Source organism: Trichoplusia ni, chromosome 9 (genome assembly GCF_003590095.1).
Source record: "Trichoplusia ni isolate ovarian cell line Hi5 chromosome 9, tn1, whole genome shotgun sequence".
Taxonomy (NCBI): domain Eukaryota; kingdom Metazoa; phylum Arthropoda; class Insecta; order Lepidoptera; family Noctuidae; genus Trichoplusia; species Trichoplusia ni.
This window is the reverse complement of record NC_039486.1, coordinates 3,469,619-3,494,421: the sequence shown is the minus strand read 5'-3', so window position 1 is coordinate 3,494,421 and position 24,803 is coordinate 3,469,619. Positions and strand designations below refer to the sequence as shown.

The 24,803-nt window shown below is 34.4% G+C and overlaps 1 protein-coding gene across 1 annotated transcript in view; it reads left to right on the top strand.

Annotated features, from left to right (window-relative positions):
- Positions 1-1,232: 1,232 nt before the first annotated feature.
- LOC113497401 overlaps positions 1,233-24,803 on the top strand; it is a 64,981-nt gene continuing 41,410 nt past the window's right edge. The window contains exon 1 of the mRNA XM_026876945.1: positions 1,233-1,584. Within this exon, the coding sequence (XP_026732746.1) occupies positions 1,519-1,584 (66 nt within the window). The 5' untranslated portion in view covers positions 1,233-1,518. The remainder of the gene's footprint in view (positions 1,585-24,803) is intronic.

Below are 24,803 nucleotides of genomic sequence, written 5' to 3'. Positions count from 1 at the left end.
TCAATCAAATCTAAACGAGAAAGATCTTAATCCCTACTAATATTATAAATGCGAAAGTAACTCTGTCTATCTGTCTGTTACGCTTTCACGTCTAAACCACTGAACCGATTTTAATGAAATTTGGTACAGTAATAGAGTAGACCTTGAGAAAGAACATAGGATAGTTTTTATCCCGGACTTTTGAAGAGTTCTCCTGGAAACGTGATATAACCGACCTCGACGCGGGCGAAGCCGCGGGCTAAAAGGTAGTATTATCATATTTTGTTAGATAGAACTTGTTATTCTTAAGTTTCTTATTTGTAAGTGTATTATTAACCTGTAGACACTGGGTAGAATTGTCAACGGTTGCAAAATGCAAGGTTGCGACATTCCAAAATGTTATACTTTATTTAACGTGATGACCTGCCATATTATATGGTCTGAAAAAGGTGGATGTTTTATATATTTAAGAGTAACATAAATTAAAGTATTACATAAGCATTAAACTTCTTCATTTAACCTGTTTTTGTCGCCATTTTTTTTTTTGGTTCCTTTCCTAAGGGTTTAAGAGGCCCGGCCACGTGGAAACGTAGAATGTTGGGTAGCTTATCGTCCCATCAGAACCTGGCCCGTGCCGGACGGCGCGTTCGTGTTCCACGCGCCCTGGAAAGAGATGTCAGCAAGCTCTGCGGAGCCCATTAGAGCGGATACCTTCTGAGCCAGCGGGATTGGTTGAAAGCGTTACCGCGGCCAGGGGAACATAAAGGGCAAAGAAAAATCATGGTTCTGATTTAGTTAGTAAAATCTGATTAGTTTATTAATATGGTCATGTGTGTTTTGGATTATTTAAAGCATGTGCATCAAATTACGTTATGATTGGTAAATCTCTAAATCTAACATAAAATACTGTTTAATTTGAGTATTCAGTATAACCAAAACTAACATCCAATGTGGAAATGCCGTCTGGCTCTTCTTTTAAATAGAAGAATTTTCATAATTTAATTTGTGAATACTTTACATTAGATTGATTAAAAGAAATATACCTAAGATTTAATTGGCCATTGTGAAACTACAACTATATTTTATTATTTTGTTTTTATGAGTTTAAAATAGACGAGAATATCAGTGACAGAGTTGCTTTCAGACGCAGTTGTCTATGCTTTGAAATCAATTTTCATTTTCGTTATCTGTGAAAGGAAACATGGCGACTTTGACATTTTTATGTGTCAAGGTAAATTGTCAAGTGAAATAAAATAATTATACGTGTTATCTAGACAAAAAATACAAATAATTTGGTGTTTTTTTATTTAACTAGCATTCCATTGTAAATAAAATTTATGTGAAGACACAGAATAATGATAAATACGGTTAAATGTTAAAATAAGCATACGATGCTTGTTCGGACGCCCCTAACGGTCGATGAATTTCCTCTAAACTGTCGAAAATGTATTGAAAATTTTAATGGGAAATGTTGATATTTAAAATAATGATTGTGTGTGTATTAAAAACTTTGAAGAGTTAGTGACTGCTGGCTACAAAATGGGGGATAAAATGAACAGAGAATACTTCGAGCCTGGGGCCACAGCCTTCAATTACAATAATGTGGTGAGTAATTATTATTGCTTCACTTTTACCTGTAGAGACAACTAATAATTATAGCCTACTGTTATCTTCTAATTATAAACTTGGTGGTGTTCTTTCTTCATTGTAATATTTCAATTTTTATGTAGTTAGCCTTCTAAAATGTCTTGTTTTAAGTAAAGTATCAACTTATTCTAAATTAACCTTGAAACTTTTGACTTTATTCACACAAAGCTGTTGCAACAGTGTTCGAACGGGCTTAAAAATCATTGAATTATTTTACACAGTACCCTCAACAGAGTATTTTATTTGAATCTTTATGATTATACATCATAATGCAGTATATCATTACCATCCTTGTTAAATATTTTTGCTTATGTGTAACCTTGGCAACTACCTTGTTTGCTTTATTAAAAAAGATAATTTTATATGTTTTTATGTTCCTATCACAAGATTGGCAAAAACAATTCTTATATTTTATGTACAGTATCTTTTTAACCCTCACTGTCTTGGAAACTAACAATATTTGACTAATAATGTGGACATGTAAAACATGATCTTGTTGCTTTTCATTACCTTGAATGCATTACCTATAAGACAGTATTATTTTATCTTTATTGTAATTACTCATTCAATTGTTAATATATTTTTGAAGTCATAGATAACTGTGAAAGCTTAGACTGTTTGTCAACTCAAGTCTTATTTAATCTATAATGGACTTTTTTTCTAGTGTTTTTAGTTGTGACATATTTATGATTTCTGATAGAATATATTAAAATAAACCTTAAATAAGACCGTAAATGAATGGCCAAATGGCATAGTTATCACCCCAATGACCATTGCATGACTTGTTGTTGGGTTTGATCCTTGCAAGCATTCATTTGACTCATATAAAGTAAATGACAACTCACTGGCTATACATGTATAAGTTATTTGTGTAACAAACATAGTAAATACTTGAATGCATAATAATAACAGCAGTTTGATAGGTTAAAATATATTTAGTATCAAACAATTCAGCCTGTGCTATTCTTGGGGAGGTGGCTTGCCCGAGCACTTGACTGATCATGCTAGTGACCAACCCACTGGCCACCAAGAGACATTTAAGTAAAATGTTGTTATCTAGAAATATGACTCGGTTTTATTAAATAATTGCATGAAACTTAGGGTTTTAAATAAAATTTACAATGATTAGAATCATGGTTTTCAATTTCATAATAACTTGTTATCTAAATAAGATATAACTCTTTTACATCTCTACATCACAGGGCTATTAGTCTTTTTATTTAATACAGATACATAAAGATTGAGATGATTTATTTACAAATATTTAAGTGTTAATATTGTGAGTGTTAGTGAAGTTTTTACCTTGTGTGATAGTATTTTCATCAGCCATGTATACACAAATAATAGCAAATGTTTTTATAATATTCAGTATATTATAAAAATGAGAGAATATTAGACAAATTCCTTGTGCAATATAAACATAGACCAGTGTGATTAGGAAAGTAATTAAAAGTAAGTCATCAATGACACTTAGTTGTGTTTGCTAATGGAATAGCTATTATTGTCAATGAAAACCTATCTTAATGTGGTATTTAATTTAGTGCTCTCTTATCTTGAAAGTAACAAGGAACAGGTTTTAAACTTAATTCATTTAAAGAAAAATTGGTGTGCAAATGTTGAAAATACATTATAAGTTTTGCCTACTAAATTGTTATATATAATGTTGTATTTTCCCTAACTACAAACAGGCTTAATACAATACCTTACAAAAATATGGTACTGTTTTATTACAAAAGAACACCTATTATTGAAAACATTGTGTTTATATTGATTGGTATGTTGTAAATAAATTTACAACCGTCAAATGGTAGGCACTAGCTAAAACAGGAGTGTTTTATATCTCCCCTTCCCTTCTCTCTCTAGAATGCTATAGCTTTGCTCAAACCCCAATATTTATTTATATTATTTGTAGTAGCTGCAACAGTAAAAAATACATCTGTTATCTATCATGGTTCATAAGATCCGGCCTGGAGCCAACAAACAGACTGTGGCGTTTAACAAAGACAAGACGGTTCTTCCCTAAATTCTTGGGTTTTAAAAAATTTTGCCTATGCTTTAAGAGTAATTGTAGAATTAAGATGCCACTCCGCGTAGATCAATGCGCCTTTTCGCTTCCGCAACCATTCCTCCCATTATAATCTAATTAAATCTAACAGAAGTCAATCTTGTCAACATTAGATTAAAAGTTAAATATTACAGTTAATTTGCTAGTTATCTGTTTACATAACTATAAACTTATGTGTTTGCAGTATCTTCTAGCTGAGTCTGCACTTAATTGCTTACCTAAGTCTTATCATGTAACCATTTAATTATGTTGATCTTGATTCTAAGAATGTTTATTATTGTTTGAGTTATTAAACGGATAAAGTTACTTGCTATGGTTACTCTTAGTTCTGCTGACCATTTATTGTATTCCTATCATTCAATTTTTATACTTAAATACGTTTTGGATTACTACCTATTGGTAATGACGTTTTCCTGTTTATTCTATAATGTTAAATGTACATTTGAATAGGTAATGATGATGGTAACTCTTAAGGCCTGTTACAAATGATTTCCGTAATTAAAAACATATCTTTTAGATGTATTATGCGGCTGGCGATAGTATTTGCCGCGGTCTGTTGGTTGACAGTTTCCTACACATTAACCTTTGGTACTGCACATTAGGATGTAGTCAGATCGCCTACTACCTGGTTAATAGAAAACCATCTCATCAGCAGCGTTCGTAACTGATTTACTTATAATAAGGGAAACTACAAGTATAAAACCGACATTTGAAGTTATTGTAGGTATTACCTATTCAAACGATTTAAATTTCAAATAACAAATAAAAGTTTTTAAATTTAACTAACCATAAAATTCCCGAAATCTATTATATAACGTTTAAAAATTCAAATTAAACTGGATTCAAAAGTTAATAACCACTTTTAGGCATGGATTTTCCCATACTTATTGATCTGTTGCCAAATACCCAAATAATTTCTACATATTGAAATAAAACCGCTTTCACGGATTTTATCGCGGTTTAATTTTTTATTTTAGTTCCCTACGTTTCGACACCTTTGCAGGTATCATGGTCACGGGCAGACTTGAGATGATGATGAAAATCAAAAATTAAACCGCAATCCGTAAAAGTCGTTTCATGTCAATGTCTAACATTCGCGTAAACCTAAGAAACCACTAATTTCTACATATTTAATTATGACAACAATGCTTTTATTCTGCCTTCGTTGCGTTGTCGTCACTATCTTATCTTAATTAATATTTGTTGTAATAAGATTAAAACAGTGTCATTCTTTGTATTTTTGATTGTTAATTATTCTGAGATATACCAATATGTTTATTTGAAGGCATTTTGTATTAACGCTAGATAAAACTGTTTTTTCCTTTCCCAAATTAACAAATTTTATTTCACGAGAATGATCATTGGCTATTTCGCAATTTTAAATAGGAAATTCTACACTTGAAAGTATCCAATGAATGTGCTTACAAAACATAATAAATATGCAAGAATATGAATTAAATGCCTATAAACTCGTTTTAACGGAAAAGTCCGTCTCCATGTTTACCGCCACGCCAAATTCCGCAAGATTTCGCCATGATACGTCCAACAACCTGTGTATTTATCTAAAATGATTGCTGATACGCAACGTCTACATATTTAGATAAGAATAATATGTGAAGTTATCTTTAAAGCCATCGACTACGAGTGAGAAGATTATTAGATTCGCGTAGCCTGCATCCGTGATGCATACTAATACCACCTTATATTTACGGAGAGATGCAACGACGAAAGTTGTTTCGGTGAAACTAAACATTTGCTATTGTTAACTTGAACTCAAAGGCTTTAATAAGAAATTACGATTCTCTTAAACCTGATGCTAGCTTCGTGAAAGTTGGTGGTGCTTGACAAAATCATACTTCAGATGCATGCTCTTACGTACACAGGCGTTATTCTTCGCCTGGTTCCGAGTGCCTCGGCGCGGGAAGTTAAAAAATAACACTCCATTGTTCACAATTTTCTATTTTGCCAACAGTTTGCCGATGAACAATAATAGTATCTTGATCCCACGGCGAGACAATGCGATGTGGGCCAAGCAGCTGGCACAATTTTATTTGCGCAAAATACACTAAGACACCAGAGGGTATTAATTGTGCAGTAATATCTACTTTTTAGTCTCACGCTTCCACCTGTGCGATGCGATGCTATGCGCACGTATGCATGCCTTCATGTAGGTAGACCACGTACAATGTTCTTTGTAAATAACTCATTTACATAAGGATGCATGAGTCTCGCCACATAAAGAATTCGCGCAGCATCTGCCACTGCACAGCTGTCGTGTGTGTTGCAAGATGCCACTTATTTCGGAGCCTGTATAAAGAAATTACATAAATTATCGTCAATATTATTTATAAACCACCCGTATTCTAGGTAGTAAATGGTATGGCAGTACTTGTTTGTTTTCGTGCTGATTGAGTACAACGTCAATTCGTTGACCATGTACCAATGCAACGTTTTGGAATCTTGTTTAAAGCGCATGTCCAAAGAAAATGCCATCCATTTCTGAAAACACTTTTATTTAAAAACTACATGGCAATTATACTTGATTATTTCTTGAATTTCATTAGAATGGTGGTTAAAGTTATGCATTTTTCTTTAAACAAATTAAAGAAGAATGCAGAACTTGAATAATTCTGAAGAAAGTGTAGCTTTAGAGTATAACAAAGAAAAGTAATACGTTTTTTATTGCGGCTAAGGTCGCATGTTCGGAGTGTAGCTGCTGTCGGTACCAGGGTACCAGGGACGACGCTCGCGTGAACCTACCCCTCAAATGCTTACATTTGTATATATCGAATGCGTCTTAACAGCACGCCGGTCTGCACTGCTTTGGTACGAATTTGTATTTTCTTGACAGCTAAAATGTTACGCAACTTTTAAACACTTAAACACAGTCATTTACATTACGTCACAAAAGTGGATCTAATTGCATCGTAAGCGTAAATTTATTTTAAATTATGAAATTATTTATGATTACCCTGCTCTAATTTTTAATGTATTGTATTTCGAAAAAGGAGAGATTTCTCTATGCTCATCAGTCGGACGACTTAGACAAAATGTCTTTTTGCACAGTAAGCTTAATTTTACTGACTTCAGCCATCTATGTAGTTATCTATGATGAAAAACTCGACTATTGTAATATAGTCTACTCTTATTATTTTTATTAATCCATAATGGATTTCTGAATCAATTACTGAGCTTGATATAATTTATTCCTTGCGGTATCGAAATCGCAATCATCATAGATTTAAGACACTGTTTCGTGTACACTCAATATTAAAATTGTATAAGGTACGTAACTACCGATCGCGTGCTTGTGGCAAAACCTATCTACCTAGTTGGCAATGTTCGGTGTTCGGCTCTGTCAGCCAGTCTGTTTCTGAGTTGCGAAATATTTGCTGCTCGCGACCTCCACGCTTACCATTGTTTCTTTATGTTGTTTAATCTATAAACATGTGCAGTGTATCGTGAAAGGAGTACCATGAAAAAACTCGTGTATCCAAATAAGAAAGTGAGGAAAACGGTGCGTGTTATAATGCCTTGTTATAGATAACGTGTAGTGGTGCACTTAGCGAGAACATTGCACGGGTAAGCTAATCAGATACATTATCTCATATTCTTTTTTGTTCTCACATACATTGTACCTTTGTACTTGTGCCTTATGTTTCGCAATTTTATTTTGTAAGAATACTGTTATCTTGCACTTTATATTACCTCTACACGAAATGATTTTCGCAAAATATTGCAAAATTAATGTAACAAAAAAATAATAAATACGCAAGAAGGTTGTAATGTGTACTATTGAAAAAAGTCGAAACAGGAAAACAGTTTCAACAAAATCGGCAATTGCATACTTTGACCATATTTTGCTTTAAATGTAGAGGTGCAAATCATACTGCCGTCTGTGACATACCGCCATCCATTCGGCTTGCGTCATTTGTTCGTTTTAGTCGAATCGCTTTTTTGCCTTATTTCGATTACATCAACTAATTTCGCGTTACATCGATACCAGAAGCTCTGAAGATGGAAAAACTTCCATTAAAAGTAATGCTCATTTTGCGCAACGTTTTAATAACCTATTATTAACGGGTTAAGATGTCTTTCATCTAATCAGATGGTAATCTCGGGCTACTGATAGATGTTGGAAAACTGACAGTTAAGATATTGCAATTCACCTTTTGATCCACAAATAGATCATCATATCATCGGTTACTAAAGAGGACAGAAGTCGTGATGCAATACATTGTATATTCTATTATTCCGACATTTTAAAAGTATCACGTATTTTATCTGTAGGAAATCAGCTTTAGTATCTATATAACATTGTTTAATTCTGGGGTATCCCAATCATGTCATTATGACTCAAAACGACTTGCAACCAAGTTGCGGCTGATTACATATCTTAAACACTTAATCACTGTCATTACGAATGCAACAATGGAAAAGTCTATAATATTCTTTCCTCTATATGGTATCCAAGTTAAGATTTCTAACCGCTAAATTGTAGACTGTTACGGTTTATATCGATTTTGAATTTACATCGATTCTGTTTTGAATGGGTGTGTAATCGATTGCTCATTTCTGGTGTGGTATACTCTCATTAAAGGCCGTATCCAATGAATAGATGAAAGCTTTGCCACTTATATTTGGTTGCGTGTCTGGGCGTATACTGCATTATTCGCTTTACAGCGGTAATTAGTTACTTTCTCCATTTAGATTTCCGAACTGCTAATAGTTTCGACTGACAGTGAAAGAAGTTCATGTTATATGTAATGACGTGTTGACCTTCGCTTGGGTCAAAAATGTAATTAATAAACGTTTACACAAGTGGGAATATTTGTTTTAAATTTACTACTTATTGTCAAGTTTATAGCAAAAGTAGCATTTGGTTATTTATGCACATCTTATCTTCTTATGTCCTGCGTTTTGTTTTATACATGATTATTAACCTACGAGAAAGAAAGAACTTTACGAAACAGCCAATTCCATCCAACTCATATTCTGATATGATAACTCAGCATTGCCGCAGTAGCATAATAAATAGGGAATTTAGAAACTTTTGTGGCCATCAGTGGGAGTTAAAATATATCGGTTTAGCCGGATTTTTGGCGAGACCTAACAAAAGTTATCAAGCCAAAAACTGTATTCTGTCGAGACAAAGCGCATTAAAGCCTCGTGCCAGCATGGCTTCACTAAATCTGAAAGATTGACGTCAAATATACAGGCAACCTAGTGACATAACCTTTTTGTTCTTTAAAATGAATATACATAACATGTATTGTTTTGTAGCCAATAGAATTTTCTAACAATCTATCTATAATATAATTTACATAACGCGGAATTTCTAACGAGTCACTTGTTAGGCTTGCCTGTACCTTTGAAACCCTATAATTGTTATGTACTCAAGGGCGGTCCGCTATTTGTAAGAGAGAACAATTCAACGTAAATTACTTATTACCCAACTATTAATAGTTTTAATTATTAACCATTACATCCTCAAAAAATATATAATTGACTGTGATAACTCAAAGGCATTTAAGATGTCCGTGTCCTATGCTCACCATAAATTCGCCAAATCGCTTAGCAACGATCAAATGACAATGTGCGCATATGCGTACTAAATAACGCAACTGCTTTCTAAACGCAGCCCGCATTTCCGTGTCGTCATGGTCTCTGCCCGCTGTTGTCACCATGGACTAACCTAGTACTATGCGATGCGCATAATTGAGTAACATGTGAACTGACCGAGTGAATTACTGTTCGTTTCATTATATTTTTTTTGTAACGCATCTGCCTGCATAACTGTATAACGATGTTTAACTTTGCACTAGTCTGCTATTTAATTATGAACCTTATTTAAATTTTACTTAAGTGGTTTTCGCCTTCGTCCAAAGCAATTACTGTTTATTGATTAAATAGATAAGCAGATGTGTGTTGCAGTTGATTAGTTTTCACTAATAACGCTATTAAGTTCAGAGTACATGAAATGTAGGTGGCACACCTATTATTAACAGCCTATTTTACATTATAATAGTTAATTATAGAGACTACTAGAATATCCAACGTTAACAGACCTTGAGGTATATAACATGCATTAACAGATTAAGTCGCCCATAAGCTAATCACAAAACCATGTTCAGTAAAATTACTATATCTTTTAAATTCGCAACGCTTGAACGTTATCAATTATAAACTAAATGAACTAAACCTATGAAGTGCTAAAAAGTGCTTCAAAGGGTAAACTTTAATATCGTTTAAGTCATTTGACCAGAATAAAAAAAATATTCGCCAAATGCAAACATAGAAGTAATTGAATATAATAAAGTAACAAATAAATACGAATAACATTTCACACGCTTTCCCTTTCACCCTTTGACCATTTCAGTAAATGTAATAAAGATCGGAAGCTGTGTCTGATTTTGGTTTTCAAGGGGCGTGTTTAGTGCCCGTGTGCGCGCCTGGCAAGAGGTGAAGGGAGGGGCACTGTCTGCGTAGATTGATTTTTGCTCGGGTGACTGCTAATACACCCTACCAAGTCTAACACATATAGGTACTACCTGACTCACGTATCAGTGACTAATTCAATCAGCACCACCTACGTCCAACATTAATTGAGCATAGATACCTACAGACGAAAGTCATTTTAGTTTCATTATTCAGTTACTTTTGGCCTCGAGACATAAAAGCCACATTTATTGTTGTTATATGATTCCTCCCACACATGTTTTCGTTCAAAGATTTTCAAAGGCCAATCGGTATTTAGGTGTATAATGAAATAATCGTCTTACGTGCCACTCAAAGGAATTTTATATTAAAGGGCATTGTCTGAAAGAATGACAATTGTAATATTGAATAAGAAATGTTACCTATGTGATAGTTATTTCTTGATGAAGTCATTAAGTCATATCATGCCATTATAAAGGTTACGCCGAGTAATAACAGAAATAGATGGTTTTAATAACTTCTTGATTGGCAAAACAATTACATGCTACCTACAGTTTTTTGTGACGTGCTATGAAAGAAGCAAGTAATAAAACCTCTACTAAATAAATAAAACCTCTAATAAACATAATACTTTGTAGTCGTTATTTAGTAAGTCCCCTATCAACATATCCCATAATCTTTAGGCTTGCAGATCTGTGTCTATCAATGTCTAAAGTTGGCCACCTTTGCTACGCATCGTTGCCCTCGTCGTTTCCAGGGAATGATAATTTCCATGAGTTCCATATTTGCTTTTATATTAGCCAAGATTATATGAGAGTTTTTGTTTTATATCGAGTTGATATTTTTTTATGATCTCGCAGACATGATATTTACAGAAGATCCATTCAGTGATTTTACCCTATTATCAAAACAAAACTTAATTTAAATTAAATATTGCCAATACATGTTAGTAGTGTATTTATTAACACCCACCAACCAGTACTAGATAAGTAATGACATTAGATAATTTATTAAGCGATAATTCCAAGATATTCAATAACACTTACTTATAATAAGCATTTGTCATAATGAATAGCTAAACCGGTATTAAACAATAGGTTGGATAATAAACTATTATGCAATGCACTTACTGGCTGGGGTTATCTTGATATCGACTCAGCGATGATATTTAATGGACGTTCGTATTGCTACCAAAACTATCTACGTGCGACCGCGACGTACCGACCAGATCGTTAATATAGATTTAATCCGAATCAACATTCCTGTCGTTTGAAATACATCGATCATCGTGATTTGCTGTTTATTATCCGTAATTTTATTATTGTGATTTACAGAATTATTAATGGCCCGTTTTAAACGATTTTGCGATCAAGTTTTGTTGCAAAGAATTGTTTGATGGCACGTTTCTTGCCTTGCTGTAACCACTTTGCAGCTTAGAGCTAAGGCAATTTTCTTGGCATGGTAAACCAGACCCTTATCCGGAGGTTTAATCTTAACAAATTAAATTATAAATGTAGTATCTGTGTCATACTTCCATATCTAGTCCTGTTCCGATTACTTTCAGTTATCTCCTGCAATTTCTATCATCGTTTACATCAAAACAGTTTCCTATCAAGATTGGAATCGATTTAATCTAAATGTATTAATTACTGTTTTCCCATCAATGTCCAAAGTAATGATGTTGTTGCGCCTGTTAAAGTAGAAAACTGACTAGAACTAGATCGTTCTATTTTTATTCAAGTTGATCTTGAGTCGAACAAATTAGCCGCCGTGAACTCGACTGGTGTAACCAATATGCATCGAGGTGTGTACCTAGACCTACCCACAGCGGTTTTCTAATGTGATATCGTCGATCGCGTCCGGTCGGGGTTTCATTTCGCCGAGCCGACTCCATTGCTACCTTGCGACTGTCAGTGTTGTGACCAGCTTTTATGTAGGACACTTCCTACGGTACCATTGTACCCTGATAACATTGCCAATATAGCACCAGTATACAAATAACCGGTTCTTGAATTACACCTCAATATATTGAATGTCACCGAACTATTGATAAATTTAGACGTAGAATAACTAAAACAATCTAAATCAATTCTGATTGATTTATAACTGACTAATTTGCGGTCTGCATTGTTGATAACTATTTTAACTACATCGAAAGTACCTACAGAACTTTCTAGAAAACAAGTTGACATTATTGATCGAGTTTGAAATTGGAGACAAAATGGAGAGAAACTTACCTTAGGTATTGTTTGCAGTTATTTTTTAAACAAACCTGCTTCTTAGCTACGTAAATTCGCGGCTGCCTCATTTTATGATATGCTTTATGTAACTTGGTCACACTACACCACTCAAACTTTAACTAACACTGTTATTAATATTAATAGCGGCGACCACGGGTAATATTATGTTATGACTTGCCATATATCCTGTCACACCGAACTATCTATTAAGTGCTTCAAATGTTCAAATAATACGTGTTATTTTAAACCTTTCTACTATTTGTAGAATCGTTGATTGCGGAGTTTCAGTTATGTCATATTGAAATGAAAAGTATTGATGAATACTTACCGAGCGATGAAATGTTTGTGTTAAACTTAGTTGAACAGATGTTTTTGATTATGTTAATATTTAGGTCAGAGGACTTTTATGATTTGTAACGAATTGAACTGCATGCTCGAAAATAGAGTCCATAATTTCCGTTGTTCGTGCCAAAGGTGATTCCATATTTTGTTATGGAATAGGCGACGTGACACGTCGTTAACCTATTTACCAAAGATAGGTGGTTCGTGAAGCCCCACCTTGCAGGTTCGAACGCGACCAACCCTTTGGTAACACGCGAAGCACAACCGGGAATTCTAGAACAAAAAGACTATCAGTTAAAGTTTTTATGCAGTATATTTTTTGTTGTTGTGCAACGATAAAGTTTCGTATAAACTTTTTTCATAATTGAAACAAGGTCTGAAAAGCGTAACATTTATGGAATCAATTCGGTACGCAGGTAGTGTTTGTTTTGTTTTGCTAGCGAACCGAAATAATGTTTTATGTATGTTCTTGTTTTTATATTCACGTAGGTACCTACCTATTACCATTATATTGCAGCAACTCAATGTATCTGTATCGTAAGCTATCTAAAAGAAAGTTAATTGTTCTCCAACTGCGCAATGCGGTTGGTTACCCGTTATTTATTTCGATTTTAATTCTATTTGTTTACGTGATTTTTTGTTTTTATAAAGTCAAAATAAAACGTTACTATGCGGCTTAGCGTGCGACTGTCAAGTATCTTTTATACTATTATTCATCGATTTAAAAAGGGTGCACTTGCACCAGACTTTCCATTAAACGGGTCGATGGAAAGTGTTTGCTGCAGAAAGTTACAGTAAACCAAGAAAAAGATTTAAAAAATAATAAAACAAGAGTGCCCATCGCTTGATTGACAGCCGCTGCAATAAACTTTTTATTGGACGCGACTCGCTCTACTTACTTACCCAACATAGTACGCTAATTTTAAGACAAATTCGTGACAATTATCCGTAACGATGGTAGCAATTTAAAAACATCGTGACTGTATTGTTTATGGAAGATTCTTAGTTGTCTTTCATCCGTCATTAAGAGATTGTTTTGGTTACTGTCTAGCTTAATACAAGGGGTAGAAGAAACAATGCTCACCGTCCTAGTCAGACAAAGATAAAATCTCTCCAGATTACTTTTAATTATTAGATAATACTGTCTTAAAACTGACAAACGAATCACGAATGAAATCAGTCGTGTGAAATAGCTAGCATAGAATAGCCGCCTTTCTTATGATGATATTTTCTTCTGTAAGCCTGTCTTATTTTTTTCATTGATGAACACATTCCCTGAGCCACCTGAGCTTTCGCTGTTACGTAACTCTCCCTATAACAAAGTAACGTAACTTAATTATGTGCACACGAGCGTACGTAAATGTTCACGACTCGATCGCTAATGCCAATTTAGTAGTCGATAATATCTGTTAGCTGTACACATTATGTGTGCATTGCCAAATCTCATTGTCTCGAAGTTGAGTAAATAATAATTAGGGATTTATGGCTTTCGATATACCACGATGAAATTGACTTGTCGGTTTCGACAGTCCGTCGGATCTGTTACCTGCTAATGTGGGCATTGGTGGCTAATGTGGGTTTAAGACCAAGTGAAAAATTACTTATATTTCTGTTTTATTTTAAATGTGTTCATTGACAAAATTTTATCGCGGATCCCCATTTTTACAGAATATCACGCAATCATCTTTATGGACGATAAATTACTACCCAATAAGGCATTGCTACACCGCAGACTCGGAAGTACTGTACTATAATAATAATGAGTGCAGTATCAATAAAATATTTTTTTATTGCCAATTTATGTACTGCAGAGTAAGACATAAGATTTCGAAATTGCCTTTAACCGCATAACCAGGTACGAATCGATTTCTTTTCAATATTCTTATCCAATTTCACTCGATCGCCGATTGAAGTTCGTTATTTGTATGGCTTTTGATCATATGCTCATACTTTGCCCCCGGCAGCAATTTGCTTGTTAATGTTGATTTATCGACTGGTATTTTTATCGACATTAAAGGAGAAAGTGATCGTACCGGAAAGAAATCCTTAGCCATAGTTCACGGCACTCATCAATCAGTCTCCATAGACAGACGGGATTTGCCATAAAAACTAGTTTATTTGTGATAGTCTTAGTATTATTATTTTGTTTATTTTAACTTGTCACTTCTTTACATTTTAAATTGCCTTTGAATAAGATTATTTCACGTTTCTGATTAGGTTTTAATTTGCCAAACACACCTTAAAATTGGAAAGTCATGGTTGATACGTAATGATTTTTTGATAAAAGGATAATAAGTTGTAGTTTTTGTTGTCTGGAGGCCATTGCTTATAGGAACAATTTCGAACTATCCTGAATTAATTGAGAATTAGGTGAACACTTCTCAAAAAAATTTGTTTTTCTATTATTCTTTTAAATATAAATTGGGTGTTCCAAAGTATCAAATAAATTGTAATTTGTATAGATCGTGACTTACTTTCGTAATATGTAAGCGTTAAACGTCTGTCACGTACAGATCTTGAACGGCGTCGGATTTTAATCGGCGAAAGTAGTTGCGTTGCGTGTTGCGCGTGCGCAGAAGTTTGATCGGCGTCCAGCGTCTGCGCACTGGTGATAAAACGGAGAGATGCCGAAGGTCAACTTCATTACTTTATAACACTCTATTATCGAATTGCAGATACTTAAAAAAACATTTTTCAAAAATATATTTTGCATTTGCACCGTTTGTAAATTGCTCGCTAAACATTTCATAATTCTCTCTGGATGTTAACTGGTGTTGTGTCAAGTAAGATCTCTGTTTCCATCTCTTTTGCAACTGTTACAGTGTTCATAAATTAATGGCGTCAGTCTGTAGTAACTGACGCAATGGATGTTAGTAATTTGCCTTTCCTAGTGTTTAACTACTGTTTCCTTTTGATACGGTTACTTATAGATTGATTTGCTTAGTGTAGTTGTGATTGGATTAGTATAGCCTGATTGCATTTAGTGTTACATCGCAATACACCTACATAACTTTTTACATTTCTTTTAAATAATAATAAAAAATATTAAATAAGTATTAAGTACTCAGGCCACTTACGATAAGATTTGAAAAGCAAGTTAAATCTACTGACATTAGGGTCTTTCCGTAAGTGTTTCGTTTTGCTATTTCAATGCTAAAAACTAATCACATTGCAAAAAGTATTGATTGAAAATAACGTAACAAATCTATTCCGAGGGTTTAAATGTCCTGTTTCAGCTGGTGCTGTAATTTGTTACGCGATCAAACAACTTCCATAAGATTTTGTTCTGCGGGTCGAAATCACAAACGCTTTCATTACCACATTTACACAATCGAATATTGTCAGTTTGTATTGCGAAATTAGATCGTTGTTAAATTGCTTTTCGTCATATGATTCAGTAAATAACCGTCAAATTTGACAGGTGTGTTATGCGCTATAAAGGCGTAATAACATGAATTTAGGTTCCATGTTACGTATACTCCCATTGGCAGTAATTATTTTATTATTGTACCTTCAACGTATAATAGGTTTTGTGTTAATTTTTTTGCCTCTGCCTGTCGGGCGTATGTCGAGCGTGACTACTGTACATTATTCAATTGATTAAATAGCATTTTTGACGACGGCGCACCTAATTTTGGCAAACGTTCGTTTTTACGTAAATTTATCTACACGTGCTCTTGTTATTCGCTTACTTTTAATGCCTGGCTCTCACATAGACTAACTTACATTCAATTTGTTAACCCATATTTACGTGTGCGATATTAACCTAAGTGACTTGCCTTCTAATATTTAGTATCTCTAATGGTTCGGCATTCTTGTTCACCAATTTGAGCTTAGTATTTTAGGTTCTTGTCGTTGATACCGATTATATAGATAACGATTCTGGCTTACGACCTCTTGGCAGGTAATATGTGTGTCTTAAAGGTTTTGTCGTTTAAGCTTTAAGGTCAATAACCACGCCCGTTGATCTCAGACGTCATCCAATTACTCTCGCTTCTTTTGACTTGGACTCAATCGGGTCACTGTGTCACTTTCTTTCGCCGCCACTGATTTTATCCATATGATATGTTGTATATCCATATGTTATGCAAAATATATCTTAATCAAATACGCCTGTTTGTATCTGTATTGTTCGAAAATAAAACAGGAATTGAAGCTGTATTTGACAAAATTAAATTCGCTGTGTAAAATGTTTAGTTTGCAGCGTGTTTCATTTGAAATGCCAGGCCACCAGGATGTACCTTTATTAGTATATAAAGTGCTCCTGCAATATTGCTAATATTACCCAGCATTATAATAACATCCTGGTTTTAATTTTATTGAATGAACATCGCTAAATGTATCATGCCTGCAGCTTTTTCATTAATTAACGAGCGAAGCAAACACGTTTCGTTTGTTTTAATCACGTTCTGATGACTTATAACACTTTCTTTGTAAGTGCATTGTCAAATTTCTCTTGGCAAGAACGCGTGCCAGTCTCTGGGTTGTCTTCACAATGGATAAATTAGTATGCTTACATTAGCCTATTGTTCACGCATATATCAGAAAGATACCTCCCTCGACGTTTATTAAAATGCTGTTGCACTACAAAGGGCAGGATTAATCAAAAGCACATTAATAACTCCAAGTAGATAAGTATGTAGTATATCATGTTCTATCAAATAATTTCTGTTGCTGTCCAGTTATCAGATCTTCTGTCGAATGGTCTGCAAAACCCAACGCAATTACACGACTGCAATCAACACTGAAGTTTAGTGTTGATTTGTTCGGTGCCAGACAATCAGATACGATATTATTGTGTCCACGTGCAACGTTAACGTGCTAACTTAGTAGATTGTGTCTTAACGATGACAGGTTAATAAACAAACATTCTATGACATTTGTACCTATATAGATTTCAACCAAGATAATGCTTATTACGTTATTTGATTTGTGTTTCTACCGTTGCACTTATTCCGGTGTTATGAAAACTGGTATTTGTAATACTTACTAACGATAGTGTGTGTCGTTCTGGATTGGTTTAGTGACTCAATACGCACACTTAAGATAGCCAAAAGCTTATCTGTTCAATGTCATGTTGTTATGTATTTTATGATTCATTGTTGAAGATACTCTGGAAAAATCATTTCTTTACTCTTTCATTTAAGTGACGCTACTGAAAAATGGGTAAGTCAGACGCGATGCGAAGTCTTTAAAAAACTAATAAAGTAAGATTAATCTTTACCCATATTTGTAGCCACAGCTAATGAATGTATTTAAATTGTTTGTACACCAATAAAGAAGTATTACAAGTGAGGTTATAGAGCCATTTATATTCGTATTATGCGTATGTCCTTTTGCATATACCTTGTGTACCTTTAACCTTGTTCTGATGTCGTGCAAACTTGACCTAGCTGAACTGCTATATCTAGCAAATGATTGGCGTTAGATAAATGCTAAATGTCGTTTTAAACGGTGTTATCCATAAAGTCATTAATCAAGTGAGAATCACCTCTGACAGCTGTATAAATAATTTATTACACGGCTATTTTATGTAAAGAAAATACATCCGTCTTTAGTTCCTTCGTTAGTATTTTTATGTCTTCTCTTCAAGTTTTCATTTTAATTTGGATGATATGATCAAACATTCAAATGATCAAAGATTTGAATGTCAAAATGTCTTTTTATAGCACTTGAATTGGGTACTTTTTGTAAACTGAAAGCATGACGACCCACTAGACACTAATTGTCTGTGATGGAAAATAAGTATATTATATATCAATAATAATAAATGCTTCTAAAATTTTCTCAAACAGATCGACCACTGATAAATAAGTTTTTCGAGAATTAAAATTACTTAGTCTAACGTACCTTAGTGCCTAACGAGGCATTAAGAAATGGCGGACGAATCGCATTAATTCTGGATGTATGAAATATCGCAAAAAGTGACGACGCGACGGCGTGCTTCCATAAGATTTATGGTATTTTTTCTCTATCCTCATGCTTAATGATTGTGTTATTCTAGCAAAATCGCATATATCATGTCTCTCAAAAATGTAATAGGTGGAAATAATGTTGCATATGTGTCGTATTCACGTACCATTATTTCTCTAATGATCTTAATTACTAAGATTTATTTCTGGCCTGATCTAAAACATTCCAGGACGATAAAATGCGAAATGTAACCGTGGAAATAATAGTCAATTAGTAATCCCTAATGAACAGAGGGTGAAACTAATGAAACACGCCGGACATGGTTTTTAAAATTGACCTAGAAATAAAACACTTTGCCTATCAACAATATAGGTCAAAATGGGTGTGCGTGTCAAACAAGGAACTTATAAAACGGTGATATGAATTAATCTAATTATAAAAGCGCACGAATAATAAGATTAATAACGGTACCGCTGTATTACAGGTAAATTTAAGTCAAACATAAAGCTAGAATTGATATTTAATAGGTCCAAGATAAACTCATGAATACAGCTCTTTATCTTTGACAATACGCTTGAGAACATATTATAATCTGTGCCCCTATAATTAATCTCCATTATATTGGTGTTTTATTTAAAGTTCCGCTATACCCACGAAATAACCTTACCTGTCGCAATATCCACATGCTCATTATAATTATTCTTCAAGTCGAATAGTTGAGAATGTCGTTGCAATTGCAAAGCATTATGTGTGTCAATGCTAATAACTGGCGAACACCCACTCCACACTTAAGGTCGAAGTTTAGGTGTATGTTGAAAGTACTACTTCTGATGAACTTATATCTTTTTAAGTGTAATGTTCCGCCCTTGCAACTGCAAGTGGGGCACGCTGGGAGGATGGTACTGGCCAGCCACACCCACTCTGTACTGCTGACGTCATACTGCGTTCAGTGCGCTTGCCTAGAACAGCGGTCATGTCAGTATCGATGTATTCCTTGATGAAATCTAGGACAGTCATTATAAAGCGCTCCGTACGTAGTTATAATGACATTAAAGTATTTTAATTATGTTCAATACTTAAATTTTAGTTTTTGGATTTTAGTGTGTGATTAATAACCATGCCCAATATCTGTAACGCTTATGACTCCGTATAGGTACTAAAAAAGACTCCACCGTAGTGCTGAGTAAATTTTATGAATTAGTTGCTCATCGCGTAGGTATTTATTTTATTTTTTAAGGAGTTCACAACTTTGATTTAACGTCTTGTGCTTGAGATACTTTTACTGAGAAAGTCTTGCGTTATAAAGTCCACGGACGAGTAAGTATCGTCTGCAGTTTGAAGACTTTCTCATAAAGAGTATGTCGTATACCCAAATAAATAACAGTTCATCACTTCAACATATTTTTATGGTAGTAAAAACAAATAACAATTGATTGCCTTCCCATCAACAATGCAATCAACCACGCAATTTACATACAACTTAAATACTTCTCTCACAGCGCTGTGCCGTTGTCGCGACCGCGTTTTCGGGGAAACATTTTCTACTAAAATAAGACATATTTCGCTATAGCTTTCACATTATTGTTATATCATTGTCCCCCATGAATTCCCATAAAAACAGGGAAAGTATGCAATCTACGTGCCGCTGGAGGCGGTCGGCGATCGTCACGCCCATCCTACGCCGACTGTGGTCCGAAAGAAAGTGAAATTATGTTTTAGCGGACATCTCTGCCTTGCGTAATGCTGCGGGGGTAGATACTTTGAATAAGTGTTTTTCTTATGAAAATGCTTCCGCGCTTATGGCAACATTCGATAACAGTGTAAGCTGCTTAACATCCGCCACAGGACGTAATAGCCAACAGATGAAAAGTGTCGTTACTCAATACAGTAATGGACCTTTAATGTGTAATTTCGAGTGCAAGCTGATTGCTGTAAATATAGACTTTACATTTTAAGTACCCAAATGTTAAATCTTATTACGTCATTTGAGACGTAAAACGTAAATGCTTAAATGTTTATGTCCATTAAAATTGATCGGCTCAGCAGATAAAATTTACCATAAATTTGAAACTAAACGCGCTGGTACATTCTTAAAAAAACTGTTGTCGATATTTACCCTGGTAATGTTACGTCTGTGGTAACTAAATAACATTTTATCCGTGAGGTGTTTGAAGGGCAGATCGTTCGGCCACGGTCCATCGGTATCGCCCTCTCGTACAAGGCTGAAACGATTCGCACGCACGTGCACCATTAGAAAAAGTCAACAAAAAGCCGCCTCGATAACTAGTTGTTATTACAAGGAAGTAATTACCATGCCTCTGGCAGGTTGCTTGACCCCACATTTAACTTAGTAGATATTGAGAATGAGCTACAAGGTGATACTGATACTTAATGTCAATTTGGTGTTGAGATTCCTAAGAATTTGTTTTATGTGGCGTGTAAGCTTAACATTTTTAAACCTGGATTTTGAGATCGTCATACATTATATGCACTGCAATAGAAAATTCATATTGCTGTAGTTGTAACGCAGTGCATAGTTTTCTCATGATAATTTCAAAGCTAGTAAGAGTAGTTGCATTATAGTCATTATATAAGGACATTATTGACTCAATCGTGTTGCCAGCTAATAGTATAGTCGCACGTTCTAGAAGTACTATTGACGAAGTTTCATAAGCGATGTTTAATTAAAGTCTATAATGTCTATTCCATTAAAGTTTCGGATTTCAATCCAATCTCAATAAAACCTATTTTCAACATTACCAGAATTAAAGGTCCATTAAACTGTTAATTTGATGAAATGATCACGTCCTTTTCAATAATAGTGGATTTAATAGCGAAATTATTAGCGTATACTAAAATAAGTTAACCCGACTGGGTCTTAGACGAGAATTTACAGTTACAGAGTCGTAACTTACGATGTTATTTCAACCGTAAATAGATCTGTCATTTAAATAAACCTGACCTGACCCTGATGGTAAGTTCACGATAACCATAAAGAAGATTTTAATAGAATATTAACTTTATACTTTCGATAACATATAAATGCTATCTCTGAACATTCTACGAAGCCTCACGAAAATATCGTAATATCTGTAGGCGGTGACGTTGGTGGCTGGTACCGATGCGCCATAATTCACAATGCCATCTGATAACCTTACCACGATGACTGTTTTCGTCAAATATTGATTGTCTCGTGTATTCTCAGTGTTACCAACCACACGGAACAATAAACACAACTAACAGCCGATGAGCATTGACAGACAAGCAGCGTGGGATTGAGGAAGACAGACAATCAATCGTGGACTGCTAATGTGCTAATTACCATTCCATATTGTATTCCGAAAACTATTGTAAATCGCCATTATTCAGCTGACGACTTCTGTGTAATTTTTCTCCACGCATAGGCTCATTGTTATAATTTCTTAAGTTTCTTTTTATACGTTTGGCTACCAATGTTGATGGATTGTGATAACCATCATATTTCAAGCAACAAAGCTTTTTGTTTGACTCTCTGCTGGTCTGCTTAATCTCAATACATATTTATGTTAACATCTAGATAAAGCGACTAATGAGAAAAGTACCTCTGTAAGAGCTACGGAGCAAAGTGCTACGATGTCTATGTCCTAATTACATAGGTATTATAAGTCACGCGACATCGCAAGGAAAAACAAAACACGGAAATTATTTTTCACTAGCTGTTGCCCGCGACTTCGTCCCCGTGGGTAGAAGATATAAGTTACGATTTATACCCGCCCTGTTTTTTTACATTTTCCATTGTATCTTCGCTCCTATAAGTCGCAGCGTCATGGATTATAGCCTAAAGCCTTCCTCGATAATGATCTATTCCACACAAAAATATTTTTTCAATTTGGACCAGTAGTTCCTGAGATTAGCGCGTTCAAACAAACAAACAAACAAACTCTTCAGCTTTATATATTAGTATAGAGTATAGATTAGTATAGATAAGAACTCGGTGCTAAAAATAGAACCCGCTTTACTGTGAGTAAATATTATGTTTTTCACTTCTACCATCAAGATTTTAACGAATTCTAAATTGATCATCAAAATAGATGTCTAACTACATAATCAAGCTATTCAACACCCAACATTCTCATGCAACAATGCTCGTTTAAGAAAACATGATTGCTTCCTGCATCTCCCTTTCCTAGAGCCTAGTTATGTCCGGCAGTCTAATGGATATGTGGTAACAATAATAATGAGACGAGCACCGAATTTTAATGTTCTACACGCAACTTTATAGTAGATTTTCACGCATTATTTATGTTACATGTTGGCTAATAGTACTTGTCGGTGTTGCCTTCTTGCTTCTGCTTGCGCATAACAAGTGCAATTATCCGAAACTGGAGCATAACTGCCTTTGAAATGCCGCTGATGGATTGGATACCGTTGACTTAGTGATTTTAGTGGCGACAGGAAAGTGTTCTACGCATGATTATTAGAATGTAGAATGTCCAAGAGTTATTCAAATAACCATCTAAAGCTTTTTATTTTCTGCAGTTATTTTAAGTTGTTCCTTGACTAGAAAATTGTTGATTTTAAAGCGAACTCTAAAGGATTCATTTACGACACTACTCACCTACGTGGTTGAGAAAATACCTTAATGCAAAAAAGACGTTTTCAAAATGTTTTCAAACTCGTTTGTTTTAATTGTCAGTGAATATAAAGCTTCTAGAAGCTTAATAAAGATTCTATATCTATCTATTTTTACAGTAAATATTCTTGTAGTCTACATAATTACGGCTCCCCAATATTTGTACCGGATAATTCGTTTCAGTCCAAACAATAAGCGTTTTAAAACAATTTTTTGCTTTGTGTGTTATTTAACGATGTCACGCCGTTTTAAAAAATCATCAAGTTGCCCCATCCAATGTCCAGATTGAGGTTACAAATAGTGTGGTGTTTTTGGTCTGTAAATGCAACATCATAAACTTTTTTGAAACACTGATTGTTTCTTTTGCAAGTTTCGTGTCGATTGTGCTCTACATTTGTGTCAATATTGATTCAACAGTAAGTGACGCATGACAGACTTGCTTTATTTACAATTATATTTGCGGATAGCTTAAACCAATCATTTAAGTACTGTATCCAAAGTCGCTTCAAAATCTGTGCACCGAGTTGAAGCGACTCTTGAACATACATTACGTAAAATGAGAAGTGTAACAATGATTCTATCTAATCCAACAAAGACGAGCTACATAAGTTCGGTGGCGGTGTTCATACACTTACAATTACACAATCTAATTGCTTATGATGTAACTTTTTATTTAACGCCACAATTGTATGTTCTCAATATCATGAAATAAAATGGAAGTAAAGAGAATAAATTGACGCCCCGCCTCTATCATCGATTCCGTTCATCATATCTTTTGGTAAAGTGGTTACGTTCGTAAGTAGCATAACTTTATAAATACGAGTTATGTCGACACTACTCAATCATCAAAGATGATGAAATGTATATGGATCTCGATTCTACCTAGTCATTCAAAGTTCTATACAATGTTACGCGTCATGTAATTAGTTTTACAATAGCGTGGCCCCTTTTTCATCAATCGGAGTTATGTTATTATTTCAAATTGTAGGTAGGTGATAGGTAGTGTAGAGCTCAGCTGCTATCAGATTTAAGTAATTAATAAGTATTAAATGTTACAACAATTCATGAATAAGGATAGTCATCGTGCAAGGACTATTAAATCGAACAGTGAGACCTCTTGCTGATTTTATTAACCTGCTTTCCTATAAATATTCAGTTTGTCACTCATTAATAAACAATGTCGTGCATCAAAGAAACAATTCCAAGGATCTTAACATTTAAAACCATCGGTGTAAGACGTAAGTACACATGTTAGCTGTAATAAAATGTCTGTATAATTTGAGAATTCATATGAACTCCATTGTTAATATAAGTGTTGTTGGAGCAAAAACTTTGCCTGTAGCGAGCATTGAGTCATTGTGACCTTTAATATATTTTTACTTCCTAGACCAATCTAATATGAATATAAACCTTTAAATTGCCTGCAATAGTCGTTGTCCACGTGACGTCATAGATAAGTATGTTTTATAATGTTGTTTATTATAAAGTATTGTGTTCTGAGCTGTGCAGTCTTCGTGACGATAGGATGTTTGCAGTTTTGCATTACAAATAAAGAGCGTGCGCAGTG